At 32.4% G+C, this 13,463-nt stretch overlaps 1 protein-coding gene across 1 annotated transcript in view; it reads left to right on the top strand.

The window, feature by feature from the left end:
• Positions 1 to 1,903: 1,903 nt before the first annotated feature.
• Positions 1,904 to 13,463, top strand: part of LOC108910046 (homeobox protein unc-4 homolog) — a 102,551-nt gene continuing 90,991 nt past the window's right edge. Inside the window, exons 1-2 of the mRNA XM_018714542.1 lie at positions 1,904 to 2,128; positions 6,222 to 6,463. Coding sequence (XP_018570058.1) covers positions 1,997 to 2,128; positions 6,222 to 6,463 — 374 coding nt within the window. The 5' untranslated portion in view covers positions 1,904 to 1,996. The remainder of the gene's footprint in view (positions 2,129 to 6,221; positions 6,464 to 13,463) is intronic.

Raw genomic sequence — 13,463 nt, forward strand, 5'->3', positions numbered from 1 at the left:
TATCAAAATAATAATTCTAATAAATTATTAATCTCGAAAAGTACAGAAAACATGACAAATAGAGACGAATTGATATCATTTCCAAAAATTATAAACAAGCTGTTTGTTAATAAAAAAAACTAATATTTTAATGTTTGCAAAAATAACATTTATAGGTAAATGCGACTCGATGCCAAACAAGTCAGAGAACCCATTTACGAGTATCTACAACAATAATAAAGCCGGCCGCACATTGAGATGCAGGTGACGCAGGCAACGCAGGGCAGGGTAGTGCAGGTTTCTGTATTCAGTACAACTTAATAGAGAGTAGGGTAGCACAGAACTGCGTTTAAGCAAACCTGCATAGCGCAGTCTTCCGGACACAGTTTCCTGCGCCACGTGCTTAGTAGTTTTTGCTGTTTGTAGTGTTTGAACTATTATTCAAAATGAATGAACAATTAATTGAGTTGGTGCAATTTTGCATTCGTGAAGATGGATGTGTACCTATTTTAACGAAGCGATTTCCAAACAGGGTTCTGAGACACTCCGCATTTTTTGTTTCTTTATTTTATTTAAATAAATGCATTTCACTGCATCGCCTTTTGCATTTTCACACCCTCTAAATTAATATGAGACGGCGCCAACGCGAAGACGATGGCACATTTACCTGCTTAGCAAGTTAGAAGCAAGCAGTATTCATGCACCACCCTCAGCGGACAGTCGAGTACAGCACAACTTCCAGTATGAAGGTCGCCGTTGGAAATAAGTAAGTTTGTGCTAAGTTCCACTTGTGAAAACTGCGCAGCCGCCACCGTTCTCAGTAAAAGCTTGGAAATTAAGCTGAGGTGGAAATTCAGTTCATCTCTATCCCTTGCCGTCGCAGCGCAGAGTCCAGTCCGCCAACACCCGGAAGATTACCGAAGTAAGTAGGTTCCGCGCATATCCAATGCGCAACTCTCCCGAGTTCCGTTCCACCGCTATAACCGTACAAAAGTGCCAGGGAGAGTAGGTAAAAGGTCTAGCTGAGGTCTAACCGTAGCATTATAATAGTATGTAGGACTGTATATAATGGATAACCTTAAATAAACGTAATTATTTATCGAATGTGACTTTTATTCCTGAAGTTTAACTTTCTCTAGCCCCCTGGACACACCGTGTCTTAACTGTAGCTGCCTGAGTAGTAGTGTTTGTTCACTGTAAACAGAAACTGGCGCCCGAGATAACCGCCATCAGTCCCCATTCCTTCGCCTGTGCTTCGAGTGATTAACCAAAATTGCTCAGAAATGTGATGGTTTAATCTTATCAACGAGTAACAAAATTTCAATTTAGGTTTTTTTAAATTTTAACTTTAATATCTTGTATCTCGAGACTGAGGCGTCTAAATTAAAAATGATAAAACAGTGACAGAAGTTCAATTGTTTTCGTTCAAGTAATTTGTAGTTAATGCCTTGATATACTTATTTGTGACACCCTGTAGAATCCCTTGTTAAAGTGCAAATCGATGAATCTAGTGTTAAATAGAAAAAAAATGTATACTGTCGGTAGTACGTACTTACCGATTGTAGCAACTAAAATTTATTATAGGTAGAGACTTTGTGATTAGGAAGAAAACAAAAAAATTTCTATCAAAATTTAAATGATTTTAAGTATTTTTCATATTAAATTATTAAATTAGTGCATTTTTATTAAATACTCACGCCGGTGCCACACATGCGACATTGAGCGAATATCAAGGAATATGAATTAAGAACAACACTGAATTTATACACAAATACATAAAAATACTTACAAAATATAAATTTTGAAAAAAAAAACGATTGCATAAGGAAAATAAATAAAAATATTAAAAATTCATAAAATGGATCTATATTTTTTAATCTACATTTTTAATTACATTTTGACAAAATCAAATTACTCTCAACTATTTAATTTCTTCCTCATAGAAGATTTATTTATTTGCTAAATAAAATAATAACTAAGTAAATGTTGCCTAGTTCAAAATATACTTCATAGGTATATGCATTATTTTCAGGTATGGTTTCAAAATCGAAGAGCGAAATGGAGAAAAGCAGAGAGATTGAAAGAAGAACAAAGGAAAAGAGACGGTCAAGATATTATTAAAAGGGATGGAGAAACTAAAGAGGAAAAGGTGTGAAAACTATTATATTAGTAAATAATATTGATCTTTGTTATTTTTGAAAAGACAGATATGCCTAAAATGTCAACCTAAAAAGCAGCTGAAAACTTGTATTCAATAGATTTGTCCTTGGGCACAGGTCTGGAAATTAGTCGCATATATTCGTTGATTTCATTTGGATATTAAAAGAGTCGAATCAACCCTTGCAACTTTCCAACCAAGTAAACACTAGAGAATCACCTACTTTTTTACATTATGTTTTCCTAAGTCGCGGGTTTATCGTGGACATACAAAAACAGTACTGCAACTCCCCGCAATTATTGATGGATACCAGAAACCCTCCATTCTCCAAGGTCCCAAAATATGTTACTTTATAATGAGAGATTTGTCTTCCGATCAATCAACACACTGGTTTTTTTGTTTATTCTTTTTCCTTTTGTATCACCCTTTTATCTTCGAATAATCTATGTAAAGGATTCTTTTTCTTCCTTTCATACATAACATCTAGTAGGTAGCAGTTAATGGAAAACTAAAAACCACTGTATAATTTGCTGCAGCTTTTAGGTGTAATTTTATAATGAAGTCGATTCAATTTTCATTCGCAATTGCTTTCAGATATTTCAGATATACCATGATTGTAGATAGGTTCTTTTGTAGAACCTCATCCATCGAAAAATCGATTAAATGTAAAGTTAAAACAGATTTTGGAGCTTCGAAGAGTAAGGAACTTCTGGTATCAATTCGGAACGGTAGGATTACAGGACTGATTTTCTTTTCGTATGTTCAGGATATGCCTGCGGTATTGGGTGAGTGTATCATACTGTGTTCGGAGTCTATCAGTTAGGAATCTAGGTTCATGACTATTAAATAATGACCCATTTACACAAGGCTAGTTGTGAAGACATTACACTAACCCAATCCAACATTGGCATCGTGTAAATGAGACAGTCCTGTAAATGGAATGTCTCCAGCCATTGTCCCAAGCCACTCCACTAATTAGAACAGTTTCTAATTTTAGGAGCCAATAGCGTCCCCCACTACTCAAGAAGTGGATTGGCTTGTGTAATGGCATTTGTGAGAACGTACGTTCCTAGCCAAGCCTAGCCTAGCCCTAGCCTATCCATTCTACACAACCGTATATACTAGACCACATAGATTATACAAAGATACTAGCCTGGCGGATGACGGAGTGGCCTACGTGTAAACTTCAATTGAATTTTTATTGGATTGTCCTCAACTTTGTCATTGGATTGGCTTAATGGAATGTCTTCACAACTGGCCTCGTGTAAATGGGCCATAAGTCACCGCATCCACTTGTCTGGCTGTTTGCAACTTTTTAAAACAAAATTTTAGTAAATTCCGTTATATTTTAATTTTATTCCCAAGTAACATTTATTTTATTCTCAATACCATTTACTTTTACAACTTTATAATAATCTTCTCTAATTATACTCCGAACATCTCGTATATCAGAGATCATAAGTGAATACGCTCCTGTATTGCCATGAAAATGCATTTCTATTTTTCAAAGCGACATCTACTCAAGAGTATAAATACCGGAAACCAACTAGAATTCCTCTCTTTTCTCTGCTCTTTAATTTCTGTCTTTTTCCGTGAAGTTTCTTTTCTATGATAGGTTAGAACGTGAAAGGATCACATTTTCTCAAGGAAAAATTATTGAAATTGTAAGTAATGGTGTCTATTACTATCTTAATATCTTTTTTAAATGTGTGTAGGTTCCGTTAAGACATTTTGCTTTTGTTGTAAAATGAACATAACCTATTCACACTACATGTTAGACTAGGTTATAATTTTTATTTAGCAGCTTTTGTATTAATTGCTATTGAGTTTTGGCTAATTAGTTGGCATTTTGTATTCCCAAAGGAATGTGGCATATTTTAGTTGCTAACAATTTTCTGCCTATAGTTTTTATATTGGTGTGAAATAGTTTATTGTTCTGGTGACATATAAGTAAATAAAAAGTATATGGTATAAAGTAAATCTTTCGGTTCTTAGAAAATAATGCCGGGTGACGTCTACAGAGTGGTTGTAGCGTCTGACGATGGAATGAGAGGATAAGTTGCAGTTTTCTTATTATTAAATCTGATTGCAGCTTACTTTCACAGTACAGTTACACAGTTTTACAGTTATTTCACAAGACTAGTAATCCGTTATTTGGAGCTAAAATTGATTAGATTTTACAATTTGTTTGTATATCGTATAAATCTACATAAACTTAACAAAGATATTAAGTAAGCAAAAGCGATTAAACGTTAAGATAATAATAGACACTATTACTTACAATTTCAATAATTTCCCTTGAGAAAGTGTATCCATCTCACTTTCTAGCCTATCATAGAAAAGAAACGGTACGGAAATGCAAAGACAGGAATTAAAGAGCAGACAGAAGAGTGCAAATTGTAGTTTGTTCCCGGTATTTATACTCTCGCGTAGATGTCGCTTTGAATAAAAATACGTTTTCACCGTAATATACGAGCGTATCTATTTATGATCTCTCATATAATACGAGATGTTCGGAGTATAATTACAGTAAGATAATTATAAAGTAAAAGTAAATTGGATTGAGAATAAAATGGATTAGAAATAAAATTAAAATGTAGTAGAATTAACCAAAATTTCGTTACAACTTAAATCCGCCTAATGTAGAATTTTATCTGATTTCTAGGTTTTAGTGGTTGCTCACCCGAAACTGAAGAGTTGCAAGAGTTGATTGCTTTTTTAAATAGTGAATGCCCAAAATACATCGATTAGTCTCCATGGTTATAATCAGTGGCGGTTTTACCATAAGAGCTGCAGAGCTGCAGAACACATAAAACTTTATGTATTTAATCATATTAAATATCAACAAAATATTTAAAGAATCCAAATGTACTCGCGCTAAAATAAATCTAGAAGCTTAGATTATTATTTATTACGACGCGACCTACNAAAAGTATATGGTATAAAGTAAATCTTTCGGTTCTTAGAAAATAATGCCGGGTGACGTCTACAGAGTGGTTGTAGCGTCTGACGATGGAATGAGAGGATAAGTTGCAGTTTTCTTATTATTAAATCTGATTGCAGCTTACTTTCACAGTACAGTTACACAGTTTTACAGTTATTTCACAAGACTAGTAATCCGTTATTTGGAGCTAAAATTGATTAGATTTTACAATTTGTTTGTATATCGTATAAATCTACATAAACTTAACAAAGATATTAAGTAAGCAAAAGCGATTAAACGTTAAGATAATAATAGACACTATTACTTACAATTTCAATAATTTCCCTTGAGAAAGTGTATCCATCTCACTTTCTAGCCTATCATAGAAAAGAAACGGTACGGAAATGCAAAGACAGGAATTAAAGAGCAGACAGAAGAGTGCAAATTGTAGTTTGTTCCCGGTATTTATACTCTCGCGTAGATGTCGCTTTGAATAAAAATACGTTTTCACCGTAATATACGAGCGTATCTACTTATGATCTCTCATATAATACGAGATGTTCGGAGTATAATTACAGTAAGATAATTATAAAGTAAAAGTAAATTGGATTGAGAATAAAATGGATTAGAAATAAAATTAAAATGTAGTAGAATTAACCAAAATTTCGTTACAACTTAAATCCGCCTAATGTAGAATTTTATCTGATTTCTAGGTTTTAGTGGTTGCTCACCCGAAACTGAAGAGTTGCAAGAGTTGATTGCTTTTTTAAATAGTGAATGCCCAAAATACATCGATTAGTGTCCATTGTTATAATCAAGGAGAAACCCACTGTTTTTAGAGTTTTGACTACTTTTTAGGTTCTAGGTGGTGATTTTTGTCAATTTAAAAATGTTGAAGTATTTCCCAGGGTATTCCAAATAAATAGAGTGACATAAGTATCATCTGTCCTGCGTTTCTTCACAATTTTTTTCAGTGAGCCTTTATTATTTAAAAGGATTGTTCATAAGTATATTAAAGCAACTTGTTTCATGTTCAGTATAAACAGAAACAGGGATATTTTCCTTTAAGCAAATCCACCTGGTACCTTTCGACAGTTATTGTAGATTTATATAATTTTATTAAGTAAATTCGGACATTTTCAAAGTAATACGAATTCCTAGGTCGACGACGGTCAACCCACCAGTTCTCCTGAAGTGAATCAGGATGAGGACATCGCGAGGGAAAGAGAATGCTCGAGCCGGAGCAGCGCGGGCCGTGAAAGTCCAGAGCAGATTAGAAGTGCCCCCGATGCTGATCCTTCTAGCCCCTCTTCGCCTCATAGCCCCGCGCCGTCAGTTTCATCAGAGCCTCCGAGACCTATCCAGCCACCCCCATTTAGTCATATGTTTCCCTTCGGCGATAGGTGAGTGACTCCTTATATTCCACATTTACAGGAATGCGGAAGTTCTAATTGGTAATTCAATTTGTGAAGGACATTGCCACATAAATTTTAATTGTAGATTTGCATTTGAAACAATTTCAATCCTATAATGACAAACTCTACAAGATTAGGTTCTCAAACTAGGTGACACAGTATCTGACAGCGATAGATAAAAAGCGAAATAAGAAGGAATAAAATATTTTCTAAAAGCGATTCTTAAAAGCTATACGGTCCTTCAAAAATGGACTGTACAGTACAGTTTTTAATCAATAATGCAATAGTAATGGAAGATATAAAGCGTGTTTTGGAAAAACATATCAGAAATTCAAGACCTGATAGAACATCAAAGAATAAAAATTTATTTTCTTATTTATTCATTTGTTATTGTCTTTTGATTTTGAGATATATGGCTTCCAAGATGACTTTTTGATAACAAAATGTAGTCAAATTTTTTGCAAAGAACAACGTAATAAGATTTGGTCTTTGAAGGTGCCAGATACCTGAATATGTTATTAGTTTTTGACCATCAATGGTCAAGGTCAATTCAAGGTGAAATGTTGATTTTTAATGTAATTTTTTATTTTTAACTACGGAATCAGAAGGAGTGACAATCTGTGAGTAGATATATAAACCGAAATAACTTGATTCATGTCGGATTATTTTTATTCTAGAAAGATGCCCTTGTAGTGTTCCTTTTCTTTAAAGAATATCAAAGAATAAAAGTTGGTTGACATTGGGATAGTCAATTGCATTTTTTCCAAAAAAAAAAAACTTGTGTTTTCACCAATTTCAACAACAGTACTTTTTATGTAAAATAAAATTTTACGTCGGAATATAAAACATATTCTGTAAAGAACATACCCTCAGAACAGTTACGTCATAAAATGTCACAGGAGAAAATCGTCTTAAAAACAAAAGACGACAGCCCCATGGTCACAAGAAAAATTGTTTTATTTGTTTGATAATCAGCTCCTAAATTTATGGTACCTTTTCCCAAAACAACCTGTAAATTTTAAACTTTGTGTAGTGTGAATCCCTCATAGTAGTTACATATATTATATCATTGAACAAAGTCTGCTCAGTGGCTTCAGAATTAGAAGTGATTTTGATAGGTTTCTACTTCCAAAAGGGACTGATAATTTACATATACATGTATTTAAATAAACAATTTTAAAAATATTTATTTTATGAGTATTTTAAATTAAATATACAGTGTCAACGTCAAAAAGTCGAAACCAACTATCTGGCAACCAGCCCGAAAACTATTCAACCACTGTCAGCTGCCACGGAAGCTACCAATATATATATATATATATATATACAGCGTGGTAAAAAAGTTCTGCATAAAATTCATATTTTCGTTAAACATTTTTTTTTTCGNTTTAATTTAAGTTAATGTGGATTTATGCAGATTCTTGATCTACGGTCCGCTGCTGACAATGTTTATAACATTGTCCTGGTTTTTGAAAAATTACTCCTGACTATGCATTTTAATGTTTTTAAACAATTTTTTGGAAAGTTGTTTTGTCCTCTATTTAGACTTCTTTACTTTTCGAGAGACATATCGTCCTGTTCTTCAGAACAAACTCTGAAACTGAGGATTAAGTTCTCTGGTCGGTGCGTATATTTGATATTTGTACCAATCCATGGAGCCTCAATGGTTTGAAGTCGTTTCCAAAATCGATTTTTTAAAATTTTGTGTTATTTACTTCTCAAATGCTGATTTATCTACATTATTATTTTTTAGGTGACACTTAACCTCATGCTAATGTACCCACCTCTCTGTTTAGCAATATACAGGGATGGCCAGAAGTACGGAATAAAATTAATATCTTTTGAATGAGTAAATTTTTTTTTAAAACGCCGAAACACGTTAACTGATTTTGATTTTTCCCATATTTCGGTTATATAATAATTCATTTTTCTTCAACCCCCTAACCTCCAGCTACCTCTACTTTTTTTTTCAAATGGAAACATAAGGCATAGGGGGTTCGTTGAAAAGCTTATAGAAAACCGAATCCAGCCAGCTACGTTCCTTAATATATGCAACCTCATATACAAAATGTGTGCACAGCGAACAATTAGATGCGTCCTTTGATTTTATTGGCTAATCAGGCACGTGAAGTAAATGCAGTAATATTTCGTACGTGGTATCACTGTATAAGTAAATAATACAATGGTGGTATGTGCTGGTTTATTTCTGCGAGCGGCACGTGTGAATATTTTCGTTTAGGCGTCTACGGATATTATAATTATTAAAATGAATAACGTTTCATTTAAAAAAAAACTTTATTTGGTTCTCTGCCTTATGAGGATAAACTAAAAATAACATAATTAGGTGGGCCAACACCACAATTAAATAGTGTAGTCGTAGTGGAACAAGCCGAAGTAAAAGTTATAAAAGACAATTTAACAATAATGTATACACAAAAGCAGAGTGGGTGTGCGGGTGTCATTTAAAAAATACACTGTTTTGTTTTCTGTCCTTACTTTTCGGTGGTGATAAAGCATGGACAATATACAGTGTGAAATATTTAAGTAATTTAAATCATTAGATAAAATAACCATAAGAAGTCAGTTAGATTCTGCATATTGGGATAATATACGGAAACACAATGAACAGGTAACGAAAAATCGTTATCTATCTAAAATCATAGATTGCATAAAATTTTGCGGAGCTTTCGAATTAGCACTTCGCGGACACGAGACAGAAAATTCGGACAACTCTGATGTGTTTCGTGGACTCATAAATTTTAGTGTAGATCTTGACGACATTTTAAAAGAACATCTAGCCACATGGGTATGACCGGGATTTTCTGTGATTGTACCGGGAATTAGCTGTATGGTCCCGGATTTCGGANAATAAAACTTGTTTATTTGGTATGGCTGGATTCGGTTTTCTATAAGCTTTTCAACGAGCCCCCTCATGCCTTATGTTTACCTTTGAAAAAAAGTAGGGGTAGCTGGGGGTTAGGGGGTTGAAGAAAAATGAATTATTATATAACCGAAAGATGGGAAAAAATCAAAATCAGTTAACGTGTTTCGGCGTTTTAAAAAAATAACTCATTCAAAAGATATGAATTTTATTCCGTACTTTTGGCCATCCCTGTATAGGTTGCTGCATATACCTACAAAGGATGCTGAGTACACCTGGGTTTTGGAGCACATTCGTCTTATTGCCTGATAATCCCCGTTTTCCTTATTCTTATCATTTCCAACTAATGGCTTGTTCAATAATTTTGTTAGTAAATCCAGTTCCTCTGAAAGCTGATCCTAAGTGATCTAGTTCCTCCCGCAAGTGTTGTCATGTTGACGGTATGTTAATTCTAGGTCAGATGATAATGAGATTCAGTGTTATAATCCATTTGTGTTGATTTTCTGTAAATGTTGCTAAAGTGCTATTTGGTGATGTCTTGATAAGGGCATATAGGATCAAAACAGTGTCATTTTATTCTAAATACTATAATGAAGCTAATTTCCTTATGTTTGTCATTAATATGGTCCAGAAATTTTTACATCTTTATATTCATGAAGCCAGATGACAAAAGTTTTGTCAACATATCTAAACCAACATTTTGGCTTTAAAGTTGCTAATTCCAGAGTTTTTCTCTCACAGTCTGCGATATAGATATTGGTTAGAATTGAGGATAATGGGGAATATGTAGCCGATTCTTCAGTTTGTTTATAAAATTGATCCAACCCCTAAAGGAGAAGAATGTCCATGACAACTACCTACCTTGGAAGTTTGCATACCAAACTAATATTTTGACGGTCAAATCCGTTCGAATTCCTTCTAACCAAGAAACTACTGAACAGATTTTGTTTGAATGATTATGAATTACCCACGCTGGATATATTACTGATGTTTATTTATTTAATCCTGAAATAGGTTTTAATTTGCGAAAAACGTTACTACGACTTGACTATACATCTAAAGATAATAATACGATTTTAGGAACGAAATTCGATTCCACCTGGTATTATTTCTGTAACGGTTATTAAACAAACAAAATTACTTCCCATATATTTTCTTTTCTCCACAGACTACCTTTGTTTTTCGCTGTGGCTGATTTCGAGAAAATGTAAGTACAAAATAGTACCACAAAAATTTCCTACGCTAATCTGGTCTATAAAATGAGATGAGATTAGAGATAACGAAAATATTCGTAGTTCAATAAATTTTGTTCTTGTAGGTATCTCAATTTGAAAATAACAAAATTAATCTATCATACTTTAGATACAATTTCGGATAATTTTCTGATCATAATCTACATTTAAATAAATTATTAAAACAGAGAAACACAAAAACGAATTAAATCTAACATTAAATGCATTTGGTGTACAACCAATGAATTAGAGTGAAATTGTTGGAAATAGGGTAAATATTGGTTAGGTAAAAAAAAAACGTATTAATCTGGTCATTGTCAGCACTTTTGACACCATTGTCTCAAAATTTAATTAATCTAAAAGTTTTGTGTTTATACAAAATTTTGTTCTATTAATATTTATTTATTTACGAGTTGGTCTTTGTCAAAGTTAAAATTACAACAATTATAATAGACATTTCTTTGCAAGATTACATTATTTAATGGGTTGGATATGTCCAGGGTGTTTTTTCATTTAATAATATTTATATAAATCATTTTTAATTTTTATATAGTCCATAAAGTTTGTTCCGCATATCATCAGTTAAGAACCTTCTCTGTGCTATCTTTTACATATCTAGATTCTTGGTATCAAAGAACATTGACCTCATTTGATAGAATCTTAAACATTTTTTTAATTTATTTGAATTAACTTAATTAACCTTTAAGTTACTTAAAAAAAATTGATGGATAAAATTTGGATAAATTTTTTCACATAAACAGCAATCAAAATTTTAGTCTTTAAATTATTTGGTGAATTTCTTGGTTGATCTAATCTGCACCTATTACACAATTAATACTCACAAAATGCTGTAATATTGCGCGGTATACTTAACTTAAAACGTACATAATTGTATGTAATTTGTGGTTTTATATTTATAATATATTTTTTTTTATTAGGTTTTAGGAAATCTGTAAATTCTTAAATATTTTACAACAATTCTAGCTAAGGACTTAACATAAAAATATTCTTTAAGTAAAACATATTGCCTAATTTATTAATAGGTATATTTTATTAATATTGACAATTTTTATTACGAAATATTTATCTCTTTTTTCGTTTATTTAAAGAATATTTTTATTTGGGTAAACGACGCAAAACAGAGCTTAAATTAAATATACGGTCAACAGTTTTTATGTTAAACTAATTTCTGGAATTATCCTGGCGCTAAGAAATGAAATTTTTACTCAAGACCAAATTATACAATTACAAAAGCTCCCGCAGCTTGTTACAATTTTTTATAAATTAACCCACATTAAACATTAAAATGGAAGGTCAAATTACCCACAATATAGGAAAGAATGTGTGCACGGCATTCTGTTGTCTAATTAATTCTGTTACGATGTTAATATAATTACAGACACTGGCAACTAAGGCATGTTATGCCTTTAATTAATCAATGACGTCACTAATTTTAATTATAGACAGTGTAATGTATCCCATATCACGAACAATAAAATAAAATAGCAAGCTACATCGTGCATGACTATTTTTATATCAACGATACTCTGAGACGAATTGCGAAATTAAGATAAAATTTTCCTAATTGTCATCTCAGTTAAAGATAAATTTGTTCGCTATTTATTGTACTCAAATTCAAGTTCCTTTTCATAGAATTTAAAAAATCACTTACATATTTACAAATTTGATATACAGGGTGTTTCAGAAAGACTTCCCGTAAATTCAGGGGGTGATAGTACGAAAAAAAAATAAGAATTTTTTGTCTTATGAACTATATCTCTATCTCCTCTTGTTTTCGAGATTCAGAGCGACAAAATAAAATTTTTTAAATAGAATTTTTACGAAAATTTCCAAACGGTGCGAAATATTTTTATGAAATTTGGTATTCCGGGGTTTTTAAGGACACGAAATACGTTGGTCTAATTATTTTTGGTATATTTTATAGAGGGCGCTAATTATGCTACATTCGTATTACATTTTAAATTCTAATTTTTTTTGAGGTTAGGTTTCGGTCTCCAATTTCTTATGTACAATTTTATTTTCTAAAAATAATGTACTCTTGTTAGAACTTCCTAATGTGGACGGTTTTCGAGAAAAAAGGCTTTTAATTGAACTCTTACACTACGGTGTAGAAAATAAGTCACTTTTCTCAAAGTAGGCTTATGTCAAAACTTATTGATGGATGTCTCATAAATAACATATACATTCTCAGTAATATTTTAAACTCTAATTATATTATTATTATATCAAAATTTTAGTGACTAATTAGTCATTACTAACTAAAATTTGGATTTACCTGAATGGCAAAAAACCTAACCTTAAAAAAATTAGAACCTAAAATGTAATAGGAATGTAGCGTAACTAGCGGGCTTTATGAAATATCCAAAAAATAATTAGACCACCGTATGTGGTGTCCTTAAAAACCCCGAAATACCAAATTTCATAAAAATATTTCGCATCGTTTGGAAATATTTTGTATCTCGAAAACAAGAGGAAATAGACATATAGTTCATAAGACACAAAATTCTTATGTTTTAATCGTACTATCACCCCCTGAATTTACGGGAGGTCTTTCTGAAACACCCTGTATAAGTCTCAGACATTTATATGTATATAAAAAACAGAACCTGACGGTATTCATCTTCTACTCTCAGATATTGCAGTCTTAATTTGTCCACACCACTATGGACTATATTTAATTTATCTTTAAATCAAGTCATTTTAATGTTTTATATCTATATTTTATTAACAATTATTATCTCACTCACTCACTCACTCACTCACCCACTCACCCACTCACTCACTCACTCACTCACTCACTCACTCACTCACTCACTCAATTTTTGACTTCAATCAGTCACTACTTGGATCGAGT

The sequence above is a fragment of the Anoplophora glabripennis genome, unplaced genomic scaffold (assembly GCF_000390285.2).
Source record: "Anoplophora glabripennis isolate ALB-LARVAE unplaced genomic scaffold, Agla_2.0 scaffold469, whole genome shotgun sequence".
NCBI lineage: Eukaryota > Metazoa > Arthropoda > Insecta > Coleoptera > Cerambycidae > Anoplophora > Anoplophora glabripennis.